This window comes from Copadichromis virginalis, linkage group LG9 (assembly GCF_057382275.1).
Source record: "Copadichromis virginalis isolate Kocher_CV1m ecotype Utaka linkage group LG9, C_Virginalis_male_GT1.1, whole genome shotgun sequence".
NCBI lineage: Eukaryota > Metazoa > Chordata > Actinopteri > Cichliformes > Cichlidae > Copadichromis > Copadichromis virginalis.
Genome location: NC_140626.1, coordinates 18,342,408 through 18,366,632, shown reverse-complemented (window position 1 = coordinate 18,366,632; position 24,225 = coordinate 18,342,408). Strand labels below are relative to the sequence as shown.

General features: G+C 41.7%; 1 protein-coding gene across 7 annotated transcripts in view; it reads left to right on the top strand.

The window, feature by feature from the left end:
* Positions 1 to 24,225, top strand: part of arhgap21a (Rho GTPase activating protein 21a) — a 104,769-nt gene that overhangs the window by 77,596 nt on the left and 2,948 nt on the right. For 4 of the 7 annotated variants that reach the window (XM_085468021.1, XM_085468020.1, XM_085468016.1 and 1 more), the window contains 18 exons: positions 2,160 to 2,183; positions 3,615 to 5,583; positions 12,139 to 12,285; positions 12,376 to 12,478; positions 13,000 to 13,036; positions 13,332 to 13,451; positions 13,750 to 14,049; positions 15,740 to 15,804; positions 15,898 to 16,040; positions 16,910 to 17,052; positions 17,143 to 17,301; positions 17,599 to 17,677; positions 17,767 to 17,840; positions 17,954 to 18,043; positions 18,216 to 18,341; positions 18,420 to 18,461; positions 19,451 to 19,556; positions 22,980 to 23,011. In XM_085468021.1, the coding sequence (XP_085324147.1) occupies positions 2,160 to 2,183; positions 3,615 to 5,583; positions 12,139 to 12,285; positions 12,376 to 12,478; positions 13,000 to 13,036; positions 13,332 to 13,451; positions 13,750 to 14,049; positions 15,740 to 15,804; positions 15,898 to 16,040; positions 16,910 to 17,052; positions 17,143 to 17,301; positions 17,599 to 17,677; positions 17,767 to 17,840; positions 17,954 to 18,043; positions 18,216 to 18,341; positions 18,420 to 18,461; positions 19,451 to 19,556; positions 22,980 to 23,011 (3,759 nt within the window). Of the gene's footprint in view, positions 1 to 2,159; positions 2,184 to 2,581; positions 2,836 to 3,614; positions 5,584 to 12,138; positions 12,286 to 12,375; positions 12,479 to 12,999; positions 13,037 to 13,331; positions 13,452 to 13,749; positions 14,050 to 15,739; positions 15,805 to 15,897; positions 16,041 to 16,909; positions 17,053 to 17,142; positions 17,302 to 17,598; positions 17,678 to 17,766; positions 17,841 to 17,953; positions 18,044 to 18,215; positions 18,342 to 18,419; positions 18,462 to 19,450; positions 19,557 to 22,979; positions 23,012 to 24,225 lie in introns of those variants that run through there. The other 3 variants (XM_085468019.1, XM_085468022.1, XM_085468017.1) reach the window with 3 other exon arrangements.

Here is a 24,225-nt window from a genome sequence, read left to right as displayed (position 1 = left end):
CCCGACGCCGTGACTCTTAGAAACTAACTGCGCTGCATCAGTGCAGCCTGTAAAGACTGTGATTGGCCTGTTCAGTACCATCATCGGTTTATCTTCATTTTTCACCTTGACTGGAATACAATGGATCCATTCAAATAGAGAAACTCCAGAACCAACTAGTGTGTTGGTGGCACAATGCTGGCAACAGCACTGGCCACTTGCATAGGTTACTTGGTGGCCTCTACATGGATTCAGCATAGATGCAAATCATGCATAACCCAGGCAAACAGAATACACAAGTTTTGTTTTCATTAAAATATTCTGCTAGTCTTTGCAATCAATAAACAACTAAAATAATCATTCTGACTGGCACACGTCAAAAACTATTCACATTTTTATCTAAAAGAGTCTGTTTTACCTTTCTCCAAATGAAAGGGTTAGGGTTGTGTTAGGGTTTACCAAGTATGATGACCTCAGATGTCATATGGCGCCACAGTACAGTATTAATGACAATTACACCATAATTTATTATTTTATTTACGTTTTTAAATAAAACAAATATTTACATCAATTTGAGCATCAGGAGAAAACATCTTATGATGAGAAAAATGTGTGGCTAGCTAGTCAAGACTAGCAGGGATTTACAGGCTGCAGTTTGTAGTCACATGATTAATCCACTGTGGAGGAACTCTAGTAATCATTCCAGTGTTGAGTCAATGTTTAACCACCCACTCTATGCAATGTTTCTTAAGGGTTGTTCTTATACTTAAAGCTTGTATTGATTGTCCCATGTGGGTGGGCTAGTTTTCAAAAAGCCAGGAGTAAAACCAGCAAATAGGAACGCCGCCTAGCCGGGTTTCGTGCCGCAGCTCCGCGAGTTTATACCGATCAGCCTGAGGAGCTCAGTGACGCAAACAACCAGCATACGGCATCAGTCAGGGTCCAGAGCACCTCAGACGATAACATTGCAAAGCCGTGTCAAACCAGTCGCCACACGTTTCTCACCTCTGCTTGGGAAAATCACCGTTGAAGCAGAGAGCTGAGTCAGATCCCACCGTGTTGCTAAATTCCTCACATAGCTTGTTAGTTTGGCCTCAGCTCACCAAAAAGCCACAGAAAGTTGCTTTTGGCCTTTTGGAATGAATCAGAGCTCACAAGGGATTCAAAGGAAGCAATTAGCTGTTTCTCCTCATGGAGGAAAACAACAATCAGAGTTAATTTCACCATTTTAATGTACAGTTCACAACAATCTGACCTATTTAAAATCTAGAATGAGCCCCCACATAAAAGTGAAATGTGAATAAACAAGCTCATAGTTCTCATTCCATATTTAATATTTGATCTTGTGCATTAGATTCTATCCCATAAAACGGAAATATATGAAATTTCTGGTATTCATGTGGAGCTCATATTGACAAGATTGAGAAGACTCGATCTAATATTGTTTCCATAAGATAAAAGGAGCTTGAAGCGGCAACACAAGTACCAGTAAATATGTTTTGGGAGATACTGAGTCCTAACCGGAGGGAGTGCAGCTGCAGTCAGCTGACTCCCCTCAGTGCTCTGTTTACAAGGCGGAAGCTGGTGCAGATCAGGCAAGTAAGGGTGCTCACCCAAAAGAGCAAAAAAAAAAAAAAAAAAAAAATCTGACAGTGCAGCATCTGACAGATCAGAGGGAAGACGAGGAAAGAGGCAAGTGTGGAGAGAGTGTAACACACAAGGGCGACGAAATGCTCCAGGAGCCGGCGAGGAAGGGCAAGGGAGGGGCGTTACCACAGTGAGCAGGTGAGAGTGACAGAGCAAAGGGAAGAAATGCAGAGTATGTAGAAGGAGAAAAAGCCAGCAGAATATATTTGCCAGTGTGTTCTGACAGCGACTGTGCTGTGTGGTGGAGGCGGAGGAAGGTGAGGGGACGAAATAATGGGGACAAACAACGAGGCTCAGGAAGGTATTCAGGTCTAAGACGAACACCAAATGGGCAGCTGCGCTCTTTTCAATTCTTATTTTTCCACTTTGACTGACCGTGATGCCTCTGTTCAGCCTTCCTACAGCGAGATGTATTTTTAGCTTTTGCCGAAGTCTATCGTTGGTACCTCTTTATCTCTTTATTCTTACCTGTTTACTCTCTTTATTTCCTTTTTTCTCTCTCTGCTTCCATTTATCTAACCTGTGGACTGCAGTTTTCCAGGGATATCACTGCTCTGGTAAGAAGGGAAATCATACTAATCTTCTCATCTTCCACTTTCCTTCACCTCTTATGAAAGATCTCCCCTTGTCTTGAGATTGTGTTTGCAGTGGTAGGACAGGTAGAGCAGGGTGTTTTTCTCTTACCCTGATAAGTAGGTTAAGGGTAGGATGGGAAAGATGTGTTTAAAGGATAAACAAATGCCCTGAAATCGTCTGTCAACAGACCTTCTAAATTTCCCTCTGTGCTTTCCACGGTGAGGAAATTGACTTCTCTTGGATTGAACGTAGTTTCAGAGGGAGGCACCCGGCAGCTGAGGTAGTGCTGTTACTGTTAATGCAGCTGTAATCTGACACCTCAGGTAGAGTGCAATCGATTAAAGTCCAACGCCACAACTCTCTCCCTTTCATTTTCTCAAGAACGTCTGTGCTGAAAGGATGTGGAAATACAGTCTGTTCAGTATGCAGCCAGGAGTTTTTTCCTGACGCCATCTGTGGCAAAACAAAGTGTTTTTCTTTAACTTTTTATCACGGAAAGTACCTCGGTGGCTTCAGTGACTGTAGAATTGTGAAGCCATGCTGACAGAAGTAACGTTAGCTGCCAACGGCAGACAGAGGAGACCCCCGTTCACCCTCTCCTCATGCCTCAGGGCACACTCTTCGGTACCAAAGGTGGGTAAGCCCCTGCCAGATTAATCCTCACTCAGACTCTGAGGGTTTATTCTGGATTTTCCAGCTTTCTTTCTCTACTTATTGCCCTCTCTGGCAGCCTCCTTTTCCCACTTGTTTCTTTTTTTACAGAGGAGTTTAGGCTGCAACATTTGTTTGCCGTCTCCTAGAAAAAGAATTGAGAAACTTTGAGCAGAGCTGTGTTTGATTTGAAGAAATGGCGTGCTATTCATTTAGTGGTATAGACGGGATCAATCCAGTTGTCCCATCTGTCACGTCCAGTTTGCTGTGGGTATGCAGCAGTGTTTGACTTTCTGATAATCTTGTCAGCTCATACAAAGACTCCTGTCAATAAATGACACTTGTGGATTACGAGCTCTTCTCCAGTTTTGTAACTTGAGCTACAATGTTTTTGTACTGCAGATGTAGTATTTCTATAGGAACATGCTATTGTGGCTGAAATGGCAGTGGAGGTGTAATATGAGATGTGGTTGTAAATGCATCTTTAGCAATACTGCTTGAGAAATGAGATGACAGGGCAAAAATGGATATCCCACTCTTTGTATTCTTGGATATTTTTGGAAATGCGTCTGCACCAGTTATATTTGTGTCAAGTGTTGTTGTGTCAACTCTACAGCACTTCCCACTCCATGCTTGTCCTTTAAGAGAGTTTAAAATATCTGTTCTCTGGTTAGGTTGATCTCTGTGGATGTGATGGGATTGGTTTAGCTCTTAAACCTCTCTGCAACCAAAGTGATATAATTTCTTATAATCTCTTGCAGGCGTATTCCCAGGATGCATACCTCAAAGGAAATGAGGCATACAGCGGAAATGCCCAGAATATCCCTGAGCCCCCTCCCATATGTTACCCACGGATAGAAGTCAAGGCTGCAGGCATGGCTCAGTCATCAGAGCCTGTCACTGTCACTGAGACTCCCAGAGGGCCAGTTCAAGGACCAGGGAGGCGAGGGGGCGCCACAGAGAAGAGCTATCGGGTGGAAATTCCTGTTCCTCCTTCTCCTCCCCAGCAGACGTCAAAGTCTCAGACAGTGGTGTGTGTCTGTAATGACAATGTGAGGACAGTGCCCCCTGATCAGATCGAGAGGGGGTCTCGGGTGGCCCGGGCTGGACCCAGCCACAGGACTGAGGAAAACCGGTATGGTCCTACAACAGATTCTGGCTCGGCCCGACCAAGACCCCTTATTCCCTCAGTCCCTGGGAGCGCTCAGTTACAGTACCCCTCCTCACGCACCACAGAAATGCCAGTCTACCCCCCTTCCTCAACTTCTAGACCTGGAATCTATCCTGACACCTTATCTCCACCTGGACGGGCCTCGCAGGACACGTTCTCCACTGCCATCTCACCCAGCGCCAACCACTACTCACCCTCTCCCACAGCTCCCTCCACCTCCCCTCACCAGAACATTGACTGGAAAAACTACACCACCTATAAGGACTATATTGATGCCAAAAGACTGCACAGTTATGGCTGCCGCACCATCCAGGAACGCTTGGACACCTTGCGTGCAGCTTCCAGTTCTAGTTCTGTCTACACCCAGCAACGAACAACATCTCCTCCCGTTGCCAGTCAGAGAGGGGCACTGGAATCCCAGGTTAGACGCAGGAGTGCATCCAGTGACCGTGGGGTGGATACAGGTAGTCAAGGTGCTGCAGTGACAGCTCCTTTACGCAGCGCCTCCCAGGAGAGGCTAGGAGGCGGGGCAGAGAGGACGATAACAACTAGGAACTGGCCTCGTAGCGCTTCACAGGATGCTCTGCCTTTCTCAACCCCAACAGGAGTCACCAAACCTCGTGCTCGGTCTTGTGATTACCTGGGTCAGCATCCCGGAGAGCTAGGTGGGCGTCTCTCTGGAGACAGGTTGGGAGTGGAGGACAGGCTTCAGCTGGGTCAGGGAGAGGAAGCCAGGGCTAGCAGGCAGGGATCTGAGTTGAGGGCTTTACCTCATCTAAACAGGAGTCTCACTGGACAAGAGGAAGAAGGACAGGGATTTTCCAACTCGCCTCTAGCAGCTCCTGTGTTTACTAAAGGTACAACAGATTCTGCACTACCATCGAGGACAGATGGCATCATAATGAGGCCGTCACGTCTGCCTGTCAAAAATGCCATTTCAGACGCCTCACCTGCTATACCTTCCACTAAACCCATGGACCCTCTAAAAGACCAAAGAGCTAACATCATGGGCAACCATATGGGCTACTCCTCCCCTCTGCACCTGCAGCTCAGGTCCAGGGCTGACAGTCTGAAAATAGAGAGCAGGTCAGAGGCGGGGCTAGCAGCCAGATCCTCCTCTTGCTCTGGTCCTTCGTCTAAACTGCCCACGCAGAGACAACTACAAAGTGCTGGCAGTGCTTCTACCAGTAATGGAGCTGTCACCCAAAAGCCAAAGGTCAAAGAAACCTCTAGTTCCGCTAATTCTCTTGTATGGACTAACGGCAGTCTTGCAGAAGGTGTTGAAGGACCTGATGCTACCGTTGTGGTCCTCAGAAGGGACAAAAACTCTGGAACTGCTCATGTTCGCCCTCCGTCCTATGTAATAGCTGTTAACGACAACCAGAGAGGAGTGACTCATAAGTCACCACACTTAGTGAAAGCAGGCTCTGCAGATGCAGCGATGTGCTGGACGTCTAGTGACAGCTACAGGGAGATGCATCTGAGAAGGCTGGGAGACACACGGCAAAAGTCCGGATCCAACAACTTGGATGACTCTCTGGATTCAATCCCCTTCATAGGTAAGACCTCCTTATCTTTATATGTTCTTTCTATAGCAACAAATTTGACACAAGAACAGTCTGTTTTGTTAAAGTACTGCTGGAATTCATTTTAAGCTTCAACTATCAGAAAGCTGCCATCAAATCATCAGGCACAATCTTGCTTTCATGTCTACTTATTAGGTAAAACTGTATTTCCCCATTCAGAACTTGGAAGCAGAAAATTCAGACTGCAGTTAATTTGAGGATGGTTGTTGGCACCTGTTGGCACTACGCATAGAGTTTAGCATAGTATTAGTGTAGACAGATCAAATGATCTTAGTGTGAGTTCACATCAGCTAATGATTTGGCTGATTTTACATAGGGTGAGCTATATAAGCTATATAAGCTGCTTTACCGCTGCTGTTCATCTGCAAGCCGCTTTGCTGCCCACCTCTTCAATTTATGCTGTGTCTAACTTAAATAATGTCTGTGGTCATTGATGCCTGCTCCTTTTTATACGAGGACCTTGCTGCTACTCTCCCGTCTTAGGTTTTCAACATATGAATGCATCAAGGAAAGATGGAAAGGTGAAAGACTAGAGCCATGCCACCAAATATAAATAACTGGGGATGCGAAGAACTGTCTTCTTTTGACTTAAGTGACTAAAATTAATTGTCATAAATGATCAAGTTCATTTTTAAATAAAAAGAGGTTTTACATAAAATAAATACTGACATGCTTCAGTGTTGAAATAATATATGTGTAAATACTGAGTCTAGATAAAAGGCTTTGTATCGAAAAGTTGAATGCTACTGTTAGCCATGCATGACAATGGGCATTAATCTTGCAGGACAGGCAGAACTTCACAGTAAAAATACAATCAGTAGTTTAACACACTCTTATAGATCAATAGATGAAGACATATGACATATTTAATTTTCTGTAGGTGAAATGATCATGCAGTAATGGGCTGTTGAGTTCACACTCTGGTTTGCTCATAGCTATATTTCAGGGGTTCCTTGGGTTTTTATAAAATCTTTTTAAAAATCTATAATACCCAGTGATACCTTCTCATGCATGTTTTGGTTATGTTTGTAATTTATTAAATGTTAAAAAAAGAGTAATTAATTCATAATTAATTCACATGTAATTTCCATATTTAGCAGTTAGAAACCCAAGTTTAAAGTGATATCAAATGAAAAGTGAGAAACATATTTTCCTTCCACATGACACTCCCATCTCAAAATCCACAGTTTAAGGTGGTGAGAGTGATATTCTCCACTGTTGGTTGCCTGAGGACAAAAATGCAGACACGCCTTCAGTATCTTCCTGTTTAAAGGAAATAAAAATCACCATAACCAAAAACCATGGAAGCCAAATAATTATAATAAAAAAATTAGTCTGAACTTCCTGTTTCTGTAGCATTTCATCAGAAAAATGCATTAAAAATCAACTTTAAGCTTGTCCGTTGTTGCCCCACTTTTGCTGCTACAATGAAATACATTGTGTCTAAATGTCATCATGGCTATACTATTGCATAATCAGGTGGGGGAATTCCCTGCAAGGTTTGCTCAGTGTGAATAAGAATGAATCCAGTTAACCTGTGTTTTGGTGGTAAACTGCCTTTTAAAGGACACTGTTCAGTGTAGAAATTTAAATTTTTAAAAAGTTTTGCTGCTGTTAAGCAATGTTTGTGTTCAGCATTTTGAACTTGGGACAACGTGACACGGTACTGCCAGTAAGCATGACATATTCAGACAATCCTTCGGCATCCGAAAGGGCAGCACAGAAAAAGTACACAGGGTGCACACTATGCACACGTACGCACTCACAGAGCTGCTTTCCAAGTCAATAAACGCACACACACTCCCTGAAACATCTCATATTTCCACCAGTGTTGCACAGAGAAAGAAACCTAAGCGTATCGTCCTAATGGACTATGACATAGCGGAGAAATGAGAGCATTCCTGCAGCAATCTGCTTCAATTACATTTCATTGTAAGCTTCCAAACAATAAGTGGAACAACTGCTGTACATTATCTGCCTGCCAAAAGTTTATTTTATTTCATGTATTTCTTTTGCAGGGAACAGAATGTAACATACACTACTAGAAAAACATGCGATATGTCACGTCTGCTCATGTTTCTGATGATTCTTTTTTTTCTGTGTTTTTCCTCATGAACTGAAGCTGAGAGCTGCATTTACACGTTGAGGTGTTTATAGAATGACATTATTGAGTAATGTTTGAAGCATCTTCTGTCTTTCCAAATCTCGTACAACTCTAGAGGCTGACAAGCTTGAACTCGACCTTGCATCCTCAGTTGTGTCTTCATTGATGACTCATTACCATCCAATGAGAGCAGCTCTTGTGTCTGTCTGGTGTCCTAGAACCTGCAGGGATTAATCACATCCTCTTCCAGCAGCACTTCACAGAGGCAGCCCTCACATCTCATGGTCTCGTTCACAGCATTTCGATCAAGATTAGATGGAGATCTTGGTGCTATAGCAGTAATGTGCCTTAAATCAGAACAATCTGGGGTTGTTTTTTTTATCATGTTATGAGACGGCAGTGTGATATTGCTTATACTCTCATGGCAGTCTGCTGTATATTAAGCAACAGCATGGAGTTAGTTTAGCTGAGAATAGAGGATGGAAAGAGGTTTAGCGTGGTTTTTACCCAAAGATAACAAAATCAACCAACAAGTAACTTTGAAGCTCATTAATTTACTATTTACGTGTTATTTACTTGATGTGAAGCATCTGGAGCCTGCATGCTGGACTCTTTCTTCTTGCATTGATTTTCCCAGAGTCCCTCATGGATGAGTGCCAAAACATAAAAAATCCACATGTAATAACTTTGGACAAGATCTAGGTTAGTTGGATCCCCTCTGTTTAAATCTACAGAAACTGATGGCAGTGTGTAAATTCATTCTATCTTGCTATGAAAGTTGGAGGGTAGTTTGTTTATTTATCCCATTTCCTCTCACTTTAAATTACTCCAAGCAACAGCAGACTTGTCCCAGACTCCAGTGTATTTACTTGTTAGATCCACTTTGTGTTTGTGAATTCTGTACTTTGAAGTCCAAGCATTTATTTTGAAAATCAGAACTACAACATATTTCCAAGATTCAGAGGAAGAAATGAGCCTCGTTTAAAATACTAGCTTTATTGCTGGCAAGTCAAAAAGTTGAGCTCAGTTTGCAGTCCTGTTACTTGATAACAACAGTGCTACCTACCACGGGAAGGTAGGGACCCCCCAGAAAAGAGCAATACTGCCTAATGTTTGGAGACCACAGCATGTGCAATGAACATGGCATCTTGTTGACTTTGAGCTAGTTGCTTGGAAGTCAGCTGTTGTCTTCCAAGCAACTTTGGTGCATCAACAATGGCAATTAAACGGCAATAAGGTGGAGTCAGTCAGCTGTCAGTCAATTTGGGGTCAAGTTGGCATTAACGTGCAATCTATTTGTGATAATTATTGATTAGCTGTGAGAAATTGGTGAAAATCCAAAATTGTGTGCATGCAGAGAAATTTACATTAAACAGAAATGTATTTTGCTGTAAATTGATTGCTGTGTTGGCAATCTGTCTGCATCAATAAATTAGCTATTAGTAAGCCTGTGACAGTCTGTCTATGAGTGATTGCAGTCGGTCCAAGCTGTGCTGCAATTATTTGGAGACAGGTTGCCTCCCATCAGGCAACCTGTCCAATTGCTTTGCAGTCATTAGTGGTGACCCAATCGCTTGCCATCGGTGTGTGACAGCAGAAAAATTCGATGCAGTTACCAGGCAACCACCGATTTTTCCTAGTCACAAGGCGGTAGAGGCTTATTTGTACTTCAGTTGTGATTGAAGCATAATATGAATTACTGCAGACTGAAATACAGTAACAGGCTTTTTCACTACAGTGGTTCTGACTGAATTGGAGTCACCATTTGCTTTTATGTAGTGTGCCTATATTCTAACGATTTTGGTAAATATATTGGAACAGATCTGGAAGGTTAATGAGTTTATGCTGTTATTTTCCACACGGAACACAAATAAAACCATATGAAAGTCATATCTGTAGAGATGTTTTATGAGAACTTTATTGTACCCACAGAAACGACGTACACTTGTATTTACTATATTGACCAGAAACAAAAAGACACCAAACATGTTGTCTAGATGTGGATAGGTGCATGTTCTCCTGCTTAAAGCCAAATCAGTCTTGATGTATGAAAGTGAAATAAATAAATTGTAATTGTACGTGTTAAAACTCGCTGGCTGCCACCATCTTCCCAGAAACAGAGTTAGAGGTATATAAACAAGTGATTAAAGCAAATGGGCATCTGGCTTGCTTGCAGAAATGAGGTTTGCAGTGTCATGGGAGATGTCTTTGCGGTTTGAGGAAAGAGAGGTTTCACAGCAGGAATCTGTACCCTACAATGAGCACATGTTTCACGTTAAATGGCACCACTGAAAGTAAACAGTTTGCAAGGAAATTGTGTCTTTTAGATCTTTTCGCTGTTGTTCTTTTTAGCTATTTGTCTTTTGTAGTCAGGGCACTTTTCAAGTTAAATAACAGCGACAGTTACGTTTCTGGAGATGAATTTGTAAGAATTTGAAAAAGGTATTCTTTCCTTCAGGTGTGCCACAATGACCTGACAAGTTTGAAGTCTCTGGTTGAACCATTTACTTGTGCTCTGCACTATTATAAAGAGAGCTTTCAGTAACAATATCCGCGGTGTGGTCTCGCCCTACTTTCTTCATCACCATATTCGCTGATAAGATTCATTTCTGCAACTACTTGTTCGCTGTACCGGTCTCCTAATTTGTTTTTAGGGTTTGCCGCTTTGCAGATATTGCATATCACTCATTATGACACAGTCTCGCCTGTGATGATATAATGCAAGCTGACTGTACTGCATCTGTGTATTTAAAGGAAAGGGGTTGTAGCAGCTTATCTGGACTGAAGTGCTTATCAGCTGACTGACTGACTGAGTCTCTGTCTGCATCATGTAGTCTTCTCTCCGTACGTCTTATCGCTGCTTTTTATTGCGGTTTGCTGCAATGTTTATTCAAGTTGAGACAGCAGACATGACGTAGACCTTGGTTAATGTTGCTCTAATTTGCAGTATTATGGCTCCTATTGAGTTAAGTTGAATACATTTCAAAGATGTGGTATGATTAGCATATCCAGCAGATTAACTGTGTTAGGAAAATACATATTTGGATCATGATTATGCCATGGTTGGAATTGTTGGTTTGTCACAGCTCTCTTCCCTTTAAGTGACAGCGTCAGCTTATCTGTACACTTTATGGCCGTGTACCATTAATGGTATTCACTTTCCTGTGGTTGTGCAACCTCTGTCATACACTGGAAGAGCCTCATGTTTTTGACTTGAACAGTTTGAAACTGAATTGTGAACTTTTGAGGACTTAATGTAATCATTGATTTGTTGTCAGGTCTTCCTGAATCATCACCATGTCTGTCTTCTCTGAGCCTCGGGCTCAGGCTGCTTCATAACAATAAGTGGCCTGTGTCTGTACTCATAGATGTGCCTGCCATTTGTGACAAGCCTGATTGAGTCACAGTAGTTTATTAACTTCATGATGATTTTTGTCTTTGATGTTTTTTCTTATGCTGTATAAATTATTGACTTTTATTCATATTAGTTTCACAAATGTTCTTCTTTACTTCTTACCCTAATATAATAGTGATTTTAAAAAATCTTTTAAAATCTTATTATAAACTTAGTGAAAATCTATGATGAAGTTCCTAATTTAAATACAACTTTCACTGAATCTTTGCATAATTTATAAGAGATGGACTTCAGTGAAAAACTAGAATTACTAATGACTTCTTTGCAAGTTTGACTCTATGCAAAACTGGCCAGTGACCGTTTTGCATGCAGGTTCTGACCATCTGCTCTACCAGGTGAGCTACCAGGCTGCCTACAATACAAGCCCCATGCACAGGGCGCTAGTAGGAATCTGGTTACGACTGCTACGATACGTTTGCACATTTACTTTGGTTACATGCACACAGTTTTTCACGTTGTTTAAAGCCAATCCTAATTACAGTTCTGGATCAGGTGTTGTGCTACCTGTATAAAAGCCTCCTGTCAGCGGCACTCTTTGAGCTTACATTTTAAGAATTAAATGTGTAAAACTACAGAAATCTGTAACTTAATTATTTTGGTGTAGCATGAATTTAAATGGGGGAGATCTTTATTAGTAGAAAAAGCTGTGAAACTTAGAAATGCAATTAAAAGTCCAACATTTATGCTCGCATTTTACGTTTTCCAAAGCCAGCCTGGTCCTTATGTTAGACACTCTGTAACCAAGCAACCAACCCGAGGGATCCACCCAGTGAAATAGTCAAATATATGAAAAGTTGAATATTTGGGTAAAAACCTAGTTAACATGTTGTAATTTTACTACAGTTTGTTTAAGAAATGTTTTAAAACCAGCCTGAGTGTTCATGTGATCCTTTTTTAAGTATGTTTAAGCTTTTAGCGGATATATTCTGACTATTATACTTCATGTTCAGGGGAGTGTTTTATGATTTTCTTGCCTTGCTGAACTCAGTTTCCTCTTTTCTGTCCTCAGATGAACCGTCCAGTCCGAGCATCGACCTGGAGAGTGCGCACATCCCCGCCTCAGCCGTGATATCTGGAACTCCCATCATCACCACCATCCCAGCCAGCCCCCCTTCTCCGTCCCCTCTCATTCGCCGCCAGCTGTCACATGACCAAGGTGTGTTTTCCATATCAAAGGGTTAGTCAGCTGCTGAATTTGGCGCAGAAAGGGACAGTTTCAAATAATTATGTGACCCTCTTTTAATAGATTCTCTCCGTCTCACAATTATTGAGTCAGATTCTGGTTCTAAAACTGAGCGCTCCAAGTCGTACGATGAAGGCCTCGATAACTACCGGGAAGAAGGCAAAGGGTAAGATGCTCTCACAACAGTGCATGTAAAAACTTGTGAAAACAGCCACTATCAGTCTTGTATTTAAAAAAAACAGGACAAACAAAGGCAGGTTTTAGTAGATTATTTACAGTTTAGTAGTAAAAACATGGCGCTGCACAAAAAGCGAAACATACCTCTGGGTTTAACTCCGATGCGGGTCCATCAGCTGTGTGCAGAGTTTTAACAATTTACTGATCACTTGTTAGGTCACATTTCTGGAAAGCTTATTGGCAGTGGATGGATTTATGGGTACCTTACTCCTGTGACTGATCAATTTTGCTTTTACACTCTCAAGAAAGAGAGGGTGTTGTCTTTCCTAAGCAGTAAAGTCAGAGGTTGTTTTGGTTCTGTTTTACTCCAAAACCAAAGAGAACGAGCACATTTTGTTTGAACCAATCCCACTGAAGCAGGTTTTATTATTTGATGTAGTTTTAAACGCTTATTCTCACACACATCTCATACTTTCTGCTGCCCTCACATTTTTTTCCATTTCTGTCTAGGCGGTCCTTGATACCTGGTCTGAAAAGTCTTATGAAGGTAAGTTTTTTTTTTTTATGAGCTCACTGTCGGCTCTTTGTTTTATCAGCGTTTCCTGCTCAGATATTTATGCAACCTTTGTTTCACACCCACATTATAAACGTCTCTCACCGTAATGTGAATATATTGTGGAAACTGGGAGAGCCGTGGGAGTTGCGTCATGCTGCTTTTGTAAATGATTCATTTAAAAGGAGTTTTTAATTTACTGTATATCACTGGTGCACTTTCGCCTCGTCTTGCACTTGAAAACCTTTCGGGCTTTCATGCGTTTGCATTGGTTTCGTCTCCGTTTCAGGCTGTGGACAGGTCATCGGATGATTCAGGGTCAAGGAGAGATTCCTCATCAGACGTCTTCTGTGACGCCACCAAGGAGGGATTGCTGCATTTTAAGCAGCTTCATACAGAAAAGGCCAAGGTGTGCACCGTCTCTGTTTAAAACCCACACAGTGCCACAGAAATCATGCCTCACACACTTTTATATCCATTGACCTGCTCGAAATTTGGGTTATTAACCATAACAGCTCCTTCTTGATGATATCTTATCTATATTTCCTCTGCTGTTTGTTTTACTTGCTTGAGCAGTTTAGATTTTCTTGTCTCATATTGTCCACAACACCGTGATTATAAAGCAATAGTAGTGCTTTTAAGATTGGTTGAATTCCTGCTGTTTTGCTTTGTAAACTATTCTCTTCTTCATGACGTGTTTTATGTAGCGTGTCGGAGGCGGCATGCGGCCGTGGAAACAGATGTACGCCGTGTTGAGAGGAAACTACCTCTGCCTATACAAAGACAAAAAGGAGGGCCAAGCACACGCCAACTGCCAAGCAGTGGATGAGCCGCTGCCGATCAGCATCAAGTCCTGCCTGATTGACATCTCCTACAGCGACACGAAGCGGAAGAACGTCCTGAGGCTGACCACGTCGGACTGCGAGTACCTGTTCCAGGCTGAGGACCGGGAAGACATGCTGGCCTGGATCAGAGTCATACAGGAGAACAGCAACCTGGATGACGAGGTGCGAGTCTTGGGTTCAAACTGTTGGGACAGTCATTATACAAAAAGCAGTCACAAGACCCAAACTTTCATAAGCAGGCAAATTAAGTTAAAGTTAAGTTGTTTGAGTCCAAGTGCTGTGACTCTGCTCATCTCCTCGGGAGAAAAAAAAAACACTGAAAGAATTTGAAAAATTTTGTTTTCAGATGTGATAAAGTCATAAAAACAGATACCAATATTATCATATTCGTCACGGGTTGAATAAGCGGTTTGGCATTTTTAATTTTACGATTTTTACTGATATATTTGGCAGCTTGCAGCTCAGTAGTTCTCACTAAGAGTGTCCTCGGGGGCTTTCATGCGCATTAGCTTTCATCTCCTTTGATTGAGCAAAGCTTTTAAAGCATGTAACCTTCTTGCAAGGCAAGTTTAGACATTTTTCTCAACCCATAGCTGTGTGATTAGCATCTGTTTATTTGTTGAAACTTTATGAAGTACAGTGCATGGGTTACAGGCTGACATATGCGAGTACACTGGGGTTTAAAAAGCAGATAAACGGGAATTTGATTCCTGTAAAAGACGGACAAAATTCATAATGTTTAGCACAGAAAACAGCTTCCAGATTCAGCGAGAACATGTGTTGTACAGCTCTAATCTAAACAAAGATTTACAACTTTCTTCTTAAACAGATGAGCTGTTGGAATATTTTTACTCAAGTTATCGAATTAAAATATTAATGGAAAATATCAAATTAGCGATCCATAAGCCACCCTCTTCTCTCACATACAGTGCTGCTCTAATTTTCCGCTCAGTTATTGATATTTTCTAATAATTAGGGGCTTTCTAAAAGCCACTGAGGCAGCGACGATCTTTGCTACATAAATGCAGAATTTCTGCATGGCGTTTCATCAAAACTCCCCACACCAGTTAGTTTTTCTTCAAATTTGTATTTACTTGTTTCCTCAATTGTGCTCTTTCCGCGTTCTTTCGATTGTAAACATTCATGTGATTCTTGGTACTGTCGGCTGCTCCCTTATTTCCCAGGGGGTCGCCTCAGTGGATAGAGCCGCATATTTGATTTGGCACAGATTTTATTCTGGTTGCTCTTCGTGACGCAATCCTCCCATTTATCCGAGCTTGGGATCAGGACTAGGAGTACGCTAGCTTGTGACTCCATGGTGTTTATTATGGTGCTTATTCTAGTTCTAATTATTTGTTTTAAATATGCGGGATTTCAAAATAAATGTGACAGTTAAGGATGACACAGTTACATTTCAGTTGCACAGGGACAATAAAATAGCTGAATTTGTGTGTTCATCTGCAGAGTTCTGTCAGCAGGACTCGTTGTGTTCATTTCTTTTTCTGGACTTCTGGGTAACATTTATGTGACTAAAACTGAATAAACTGAATCTCTTTGAGTTTTGGTTGGATGAAACTTTTTGGAATGTTTTGTGACATTTTGGAGATGAAATGAAGAACAAAGTAGGTGCATCTTCCCGTATTTGAAATATAAACTCTTTTGAGGACCTAACCAGCCAAATGTTTTGTTCTAACAGTCCTCCCTGTGACACCTGAGAGCTGCAGGTTATATAACGATCTGTCATAGTCTGTAAGGCCGGGCTGAAGGGCACAATTGCACCAGATTCCCATAAACATTTGTTATCACGTCTCATATCACGCCCTGTCGTTTTTTCCGTCTTCCCTTTTTTTAGAATGCCGACTTTACTAGCCACGACCTCATCAGCAGGAAGATCAAAGAGTACAACACCTTGATGAGGTAAGGGTGACATGAAAGCAGGTGAGCGGGGAAGGGAGGTGTCTCATAGCTCATGGGAAAGCTCTGAAAGTTTCGTGTCCATGTCTCATGCAGCCCGACTGGCAGCAAGACGGAGCCGTCTCCCAGAACTTCACGCCAGTCGCTAAGGCAGACGCTGCTGGGAGGGAAAGGAGAGACCAAAGCAACAAGCCCACACTCACCCAAAGCTGAGCAGGAGAGGAAGAACATGCACAAAGGTATGAAAAGGAAGAACATTTTATATCTGATAAATAATAAAATTAATTACTAATGCTTCCTTCATTTGTTATGTAAAAGTAGTATATAAACATTTACTGGGGTGGCTGTGGCTCAGGAGGCAGAGCAGGTCATCTACAAATCAGAAGGCTGGCAGTTTGATCACTGGTTTTCATTTTGAGTACACGGTGCCTCTGCTTTATGCAGCCTTTACATATTTAGATCAGGCAGCGTGACTATATGGTTAATACAATGCTTTGTAGTTAAACTCTTACAGGCTGTTTTTAAAGGGGTACAAATGGTTAAAGGAAATGAATCATAAATGCTCACAGAGCAAACTGCACAGTGCGTTGAAGGTGTTTTGATGATGACGATGGAGGGTATCACTTCTGGAAGTAATAACTCATTGTTTTACAGTTAATGTTACTTTAATGCAAGTAAGTACACGTTCAATGAGCTGTGCCTCAAGTACAACACCCGTAGAGCTTGATTCGTGCCTGTTAAAGGTAATAAACTTGAAGATTGTTGCACCTTGTGCCAGAAACTGCTCAGCTTAGCAGTACAAAACGTATTAGAGTGGCAAGAAGACTGCAAGAAAACAGTCAGTATAGTTCTGTATTCATATCTGGAGCATCACAATAATCCTGACAGTCGAATCCATTCTGTGCTTAATAAATCCTGTATTTGACAGCATTTGGATCCAGATAAGAATAAAAGCAGAAGTGCTCAGGATTTACACACAGTAGCTAAACATCAATCATATAAAAGGAGTTATTGGATTTTACTACATATTCTTAACTTATCCTTCTCAGACATGTTGTAATTAGAAGCTACTATTCACGGTATCCTGTGTGTTGTCCTGTGTGTGCAGATGACACCAGCCCTCCCAAGGATAAAGGGACATGGCGAAAGGGCATCCCAGGACTGATGAGGAAACCTTTCGAGAAGAAGCCATCTCCTGGAGTCACGTTTGGAGTGAGACTGGACGACTGTCCTCCTGCACAGACCAACAAGGTTCGGGCTGGTTTTATTCAGTGCACAAACCCAATGTTCTGCTCTGGAATGGGCCTTTTAAAACACGGTCCTCATTCCTCTGTGTTCCAGTTTGTGCCTCTGATTGTGGAGGTTTGCTGTAAGCTGGTGGAAGAGAGGGGGCTGGAGTACACGGGCATTTACAGAGTTCCTGGAAACAATGCTGCGATCTCCAACATGCAGGAGGAGCTCAATAACAAGGGCATGAATGATATCGACATCCAAGACGATGTGAGTGTCCTTTCATTGATCTGCTGCTGCTTTAATTAAACTCTCCTTGAAGTGCGTTTCCCTAATGGCCTGAAGTATTTTTAAAAGCTGCAGACTGACAGGTCTCTTTTCTACATCTTTGTACTCTGGCCAGTGATGGGTAAATCTTTAAAATGTAATATCTATTTATTGCAGAAGCTGGGTAAGCTTGTATTTCTGGATCACAAACATTATGCAGCAGCAGTGGAAGCTGTAGAAAACCATCATACTTGTTTTCCCAAATGAGCCTTTTGCTAAATTAATTGTGTTTTTGTACAGAAATGGAGGGACCTCAATGTGATCAGTAGTTTACTCAAGTCCTTCTTTCGGAAACTCCCCGAGCCCCTGTTCACCAATGGTAAGTTGATTCTTCTTGCCATCTAGTGGTTAAAAAGGAGAACTGTCATCTGTAAAAGTACTTTTACTTCTTCTTTTTTCGTCCTGCAGAGAGGTACTCAGATTTTATAGAGGCCAACAGGATAGAGGACCCAGTGGAGAGACTCAAAGTGCTGAAGAGACTGGTGAGTAGAAGTCGTTTTGTAACATTTAACCTCATTAAAATTACACAAAATGCAAGAAACTAAGATGTCAGACATTCAATTTGTGTTTTGTGTAATTTCTCTTTTCCTTACAGCTTCACGAGTTACCGGCTCATCATTACGAGACCCTCAAGTTCCTCTCAGCTCACCTGAAAACTGTGGCTGACAACTCTGAGAAAAATAAGGTATTTGTTGTTGTTGTCATTGTTGCTTTTGTTGTTTACATATTTTTGTTCTTGTCTGTAGTGTAATTTATAGTCTTATTATACAATTATGTAGACCCCTCTGTTCTGAGTTACTCAGTTTGGAGACAAACAAAAAAAAGAAAAAAACAACTTTTTTTAAAAAAAATGTCAGATGGAACCGAGGAACCTGGCCATCGTGTTCGGCCCAACTCTGGTGCGCACCACCGAGGACAACATGACCCATATGGTGACGCACATGCCCGACCAGTACAAGATAGTGGAGACCCTCATTCAAAATGTGAGTTTCAGTGTTGGGTCACTGATTCAAACATGCACACAAATTTTTATTTTCTCACGTTTATTTCGTGTCTTGCAGTACGATTGGTTCTTCACTGAAGATGGAAATGGAGAGCCAGTGGTGGGTACAGACGTTACTACAATAACATTGTTTTCTTCTCTAAATACTAAAACAAAAAAGGCAGTTTTGGTGAAGGGAGTTGGCAAAAAAAATGTAGATAGCAAAGAGAAAAAACACTGAATCAGTTCGAAAGCATTGATCAGTTTTTACTCAGTGAAAACAAAAACATTGCGGTTCAAAAACATGATTGGTGTTACTACCCAGCTCTGTTAGGAAGGAGGGAAGTAACATAAAACCAGATGGACGTGGCTCAGCCACGGTATTTATTGCTTAGAGGTTTTCCAAAGGCGAAGAAAAGAGGCAGACTGCAAGGGAAAGGAGGGTTTGTGGGTGCTGCTAAATCAAATAGAAAAGCAAAAAGTGGTAGGACAAAATTTTAGTGTTTTTTTTTTTTTCTTCCACCACCAACAAATTGCTGGTGCCATTCTGTGGCTACTGGATGTGATTTTCAGTTGCATCCTGCAGAATCTGCCCACCATGATTTTCCTAAAAGAAACACTTTCATCTTTGTAATGCTTCGTTCTCCTATTGGTTGAAATGTGGAACCTCATCAGTGTGAAAGAAGTAACAGTACAACTGCAGCAATGCTTCCTACCCCAACTAAAACACTCTAGTAGCAACACCACTGTCCCTTGTGGTGTTTCTGAGTATTTCCCATGTGCTGTGTGCTACATGTGAGAAAGGACAGCTTTAGACTCCTGATGTTGTTCAGAGTACATGTTTGAAAATTGGTTTCAACTAACTTATGCAGCACCCAAGAAGTTAAGTATGTGTTCTTTCAAAGGATAGTTCACAGTTACAACAGCAAAGTTAATGGAAGAATGAGGTGCCCAACACCGAGCTGCATTCACTGAACATTGCTATGACGTTGACCTGCTTTTTGATTGGACGTTGAATGAAGAAAATTAACAAACCAGCAAAAAACTGTTTTACCTTTTATGATGAAAGATACCCAAATCAAATCATTAACTTCTCCTTCCTCCTTTCAGACTGTGTCCCAGGAGGAGAGTGCAGTGGAGTCTCAGCCCCTCCCCAACATCGATCACCTGCTCACCAACATCGGCCGTACGGGCACATCGCAGGGTGAAGTATCAGGTAACACGCTGCATTTTGGCAGGCCAACTCTGTGGTGGGTTAACCTTTCTCTACCCTTTCACCGCTGAGCACTGTGGTCAAAGCTGGGAGGGACCGGTTGTGTTTAAGATTAGAAACAAATGTTGATGATGCTGCTTCTTCCCCAGGCCAAGCTTCCCCTTTTGCTCCTTTGGCTGTTGCCATTAGGAAGAATGGCTAACACTGAGTCCAAACAATGAATTCTCATTCTGGGACGTTACATAATGCCCTTTTGTCAGGTGTCTTTTGGCCCTGCTTTTGCAGTTCTGTAAACTTATTAGGTGTTAGGAATTAGGACATCGGTAAGGGTGGCAGTGTCAGAAATTACAAGCTTAACAGCACGATTATTGTGGTTGATGCCACTGTGGTTCGCATCCTGTTTTGAGCTTAGAAGACTTTTTATTACCTCAAACTGGGCTTTTGGGGGCCACATATTACATAACAAAAGTCTGAATTTTCATCTTAATTCTGACCATTTCAAGAACTTAACTTCTGTAAATGAAACCCCACGTAGCTCACCTGGTAAAAAAACATCTTTATTCCAATTTATTCCAAGTTTTGTGCACAGGGAAAAATCATGGATTGTCTTAATATTTATTCCTTGGTTAAGTTTACACCTCTTTAAAGATCCATTCGTTGATTCTATAACCCGGCGTGTTATGCACGCTACTGCGAAAGGACACCTTCTGCTGAGACACGCCAGCAGCTTTGACAAAACGGCATTATCTGACAGCCCCGATATGAGAACAGGCCGGTCCAAATCCCTGTGTGGGATTCAGTGGGCAATTTATTTGCATCCCCAAAAGGATGCAAAAAATTGCCTCCCTCCTTCATTTGCTTTAAAATCTATTCCTCCTTTTCGGTATATGCTAGCCTTTTAAGCAGTTCTTTTTAAACAACCTTCTGCCCTTTTTGGTACCCCCATTTCCCCCTCTTTTTCCTGCCTACTGTTGCACTAATACGGCATGTTCTTTGGCACGTCAGAACTAGATGTTTTTACAGTAAAAGGCGACCTCTGATTCCTCTGTCTCTAGTGAGGCTCTGTCGGGTGTCCTAACGGCTTTCCCAGCATTCACACATACTGATCTTGACACAGGCCAAGTGGGAGGAGTCTATCACACCATGATGTCACTGATGGACTCTATAATGTCTGTGATGGACAGCTGGAACTGTAGGAAGAAGGAGGATTGTTGCCCGCAGTGTAGCTGCCTAGTCTGCAGGAACCCGCAGCTCTATTAAGAAATGCCAAAGAGAGAGAAGAAAACAAAACAAACAAAAAAGTTAATCAAAGAAAGCTTGATGAAAAGGGGAAGCGAAGCGGCAACACGGTACTGTACGGTGTCCGGTTTTCTATCAGAGTATACCTAACACAGGCCGGTGCTACTGTCTGAAAGGCTCTCCGCTGTCTCTCCTCACTGTCTCGCAAGCTTGCCAACAGGAGAGATAGCATGGTACGGTTTCTACGTCACTGGTCAGTGTGCACCTGCATATTGTGCCTCCATCTGTATTGTAAGGGGTGTATAGGGGGGCTTGGCTATGTCACACAAACACAAATTTTAGCTAAGGGATGCTATGAGTGACAGATTGCAGAGCAGGTGAGGACTGATTATAGGTTTTCCTTGCTGACACACTCATTCTCATGTAGTGTCCTCTCTTCTCATATAGCTAGCCCCTCTGTGACCCCCCCGTCACCTTCATTTCTTTTTTTCTTTATTTGGTTTCTTCCATAGATGTTTTTTGTCATCACTGTGTCAATGTGTCTGAGACCTCATATCATCTCACACTGCTTCATTGGCAAATTTGGTATCAACCTGTTTTGACAGAAATGGATCGGTGACATTGATCTCCAGTTAGAAGCTTAAACCATATTTGTTATTTTAATACTGAAGTTTAATTTTAGGCTTTTTTTAAAATAAGGTTGACAGTTACAAAAAAACATGGCTAGGAAAAGGGCTGTCACATCATTAGATTGTCACTGTACAAATATTTGTGCTAAAAAGCTTCATGACAACATTATTGCAATATCTGGAAAATCAGAAAAAGAATATTCAGATCATTTAAATTATTTGCAACTTTGTTTATTATGTGTTTATCTCCTTTCTGGCAAACGAATCTTAGTCAGAAAAAAGAAGCTATGACGACGTGTCTCCAAAATCTCTATATACTGTGGTTTTATCATAGACTGTATGTAAAAGATGGAAGCAACCGCTTCTGTTGACTTTTAAGGTTCTGTGTAAAACATGAACTGAGAATTTAGACTTTCACCTTAAACTTGACATGACGAGAGGTTTGGATCTCACTGAGGAACTGAAAATACTGCCCATTCATAAAATAGTGACCAGTCAGTCAAAATGAAGCCAGACTCTATTGTCCATTTTACGCTACATGAAATCATAATTTACTGTATGAACATCAGCTGAACACTGACTTTTTAAAGAAGCAATTTCAGTCTGTGCTTGCTATTTTAAAAGTACAGGTAATAGAAGCCTTTTTGGTGGCTCTTGCATTTTTTATATACAGTCTATGGGTTGTAGCTAGCTAGCAGTTACTGTGTCATCAGGATGCAATCAACATTAATGTGCAGTGCTCCTAGCTGATATTCTAGCATGTGAATGATATGAACTGGGTCATCTACAGTAACAAATTACATGCTTTTTGGACAGTTTCACCTCTTCATGGCTTTGAAAATGATAGTAAACTCAAGTGTTTCTTAACCTAAAGAAACTTTTTAAAACCTAGTTGGATGATCTGAAAAGTAGCACAAACCACAGAGATTAAGACACGTGAGAGGTTGACACTTGCAGTGACAATTACAACAGAAGCATTTGTTCATAATTCTTACAGTGCAGCCCAAGAAATTGTTGAAAGTATCAGGAGAAATCCTCATATGTGGCCACTACCAATTTTTTTTTCTATCAGAAAATGCTACCACAGGACCACGGTTTCATTCCTGGATAACAAATCGATCACCATCCTCGTGTTGCATGGCACGTCATCTGCCCCGCTGCTGTTCGTTGCAAAAGTTGCACTCAGAATCACCAAGATGAGCTTTGATGGAAATAGCCGTCAGCATCTTCTGTGGGTTTTCTGACACCCTCTGGTCTACACTTAATTAGGAAACAATGTCATGTCACATGTCATGTCACATGTCACACATACAGACGTGGACCTGAGTGTAACGCTGAGCTCATCTGTCCCCGTGTGCAGCATGGCCTGTTGTCCGCTTGTGTTTGCTCTCACCTCTCATCGGTCTCGTGTTTTTCATCATGCTTCTTCTCATCAACATGGTTCTTTCTCCTCCTTTGTTTCCTGTCACACTCATTTCCACACGTTTAACCCCCTCTGTGTGCTCACCTGTGTTGTTAAATCATCTAACGTGTCTCTCTTTTTCTCTTTTACCTACAGATTCCCCAACTAGTGACTCGGCTAAATCAAAGGTGAGTGTGTGTCTCCAGTGTCTGATGGTGTGAGATGAGAGGAGGTAGGAAGAGAACAGATGATATAAACTTACTGCTGAAGGCATTTTCACCTAATTTAATTTATAGCAGCATCTTGTTTACTTGTTCTGATTTTCTGCCTTATTCCTGAACAGTGAAAAAGACTAATTTGTGGTACTCACAACACTACTAGAATACATATAAGAAGTTAAACAGCAACATCTGCAATGTTCTCATTAAGAGACAGATGTGATGCTGGACTTTGTTTTATGGTTCAAAGACAGCCTGTCAAAAAATAAGGAACGTTAAAAAGATAATTTGGTGTTAAATACCAGAGGATCAGAAAGAAAGATTGTAAACACAAAACTTAAACAAATGACTGACCACAAAATTTGTTTGGCGTTTGAAAACATGCACGATTGCTGTCACAGGGTGCAGGGATTTTGTACTTCAAAACACCCACAGACCTCACTGTGAACAGTTTTCACTCATCTGTTGCTACACACTGGGCCTCATTCACAAAAATTAAAAGATCACGTGGTCCCTGTCCTCCACCTGCTTCTTTCATTTTCTTCTAGTTGTGGTTCAAAGGGCTCCACATCTGTTATTGCAGCCCAGCTCTCTCAGTTTACCCGAGGAGGAGGTGTGCCGCTTCCGGCTTTCATTCACCAAAGTCTTCCTTTTTTGCATTTTGCAAGTGTTCCGTTTTACAGCAACTTCATTGATTTCTCAGTAGTTTCTGGGAAAATCTTTGTCCTGGTGAATAACAAAAAAGTTCACTATGAATCTGATGGTAATTCAGAATATTTGTCTGGACATACAAGTGATTGAGGCCCATTGTGTATTCTCAGTGCTGTGACCACACATTATTTGACCCTCACATCCACAGTGAAAACGAAACAATTTCCATGGTTAGATGGTCAGCGAGTTGGAGCCATAAAGGCTGCTGTGCATCAAGTCTTTCATGAAGTCCTTCTCGGGGACACCCTGGATTAAAAACTTGTGGCTGAGGAACTTGGGAGTGTTCAACAGCTTGTTAGGATGTAGGAGGGAAAAAAAGGCAGATGCTTTCCATCATTGCACTGCTGTTCTCTTCAGCTTCAGCCGCGCTTCAGTTCATGCTGTGCTGCTGCTTCTGCTTCTGCTTTAAAGCCAGCATGAATCAGTACTGTGCTCCCTGTTTATGATGCTGCTAATGTCCCTCTTTCTGTCTA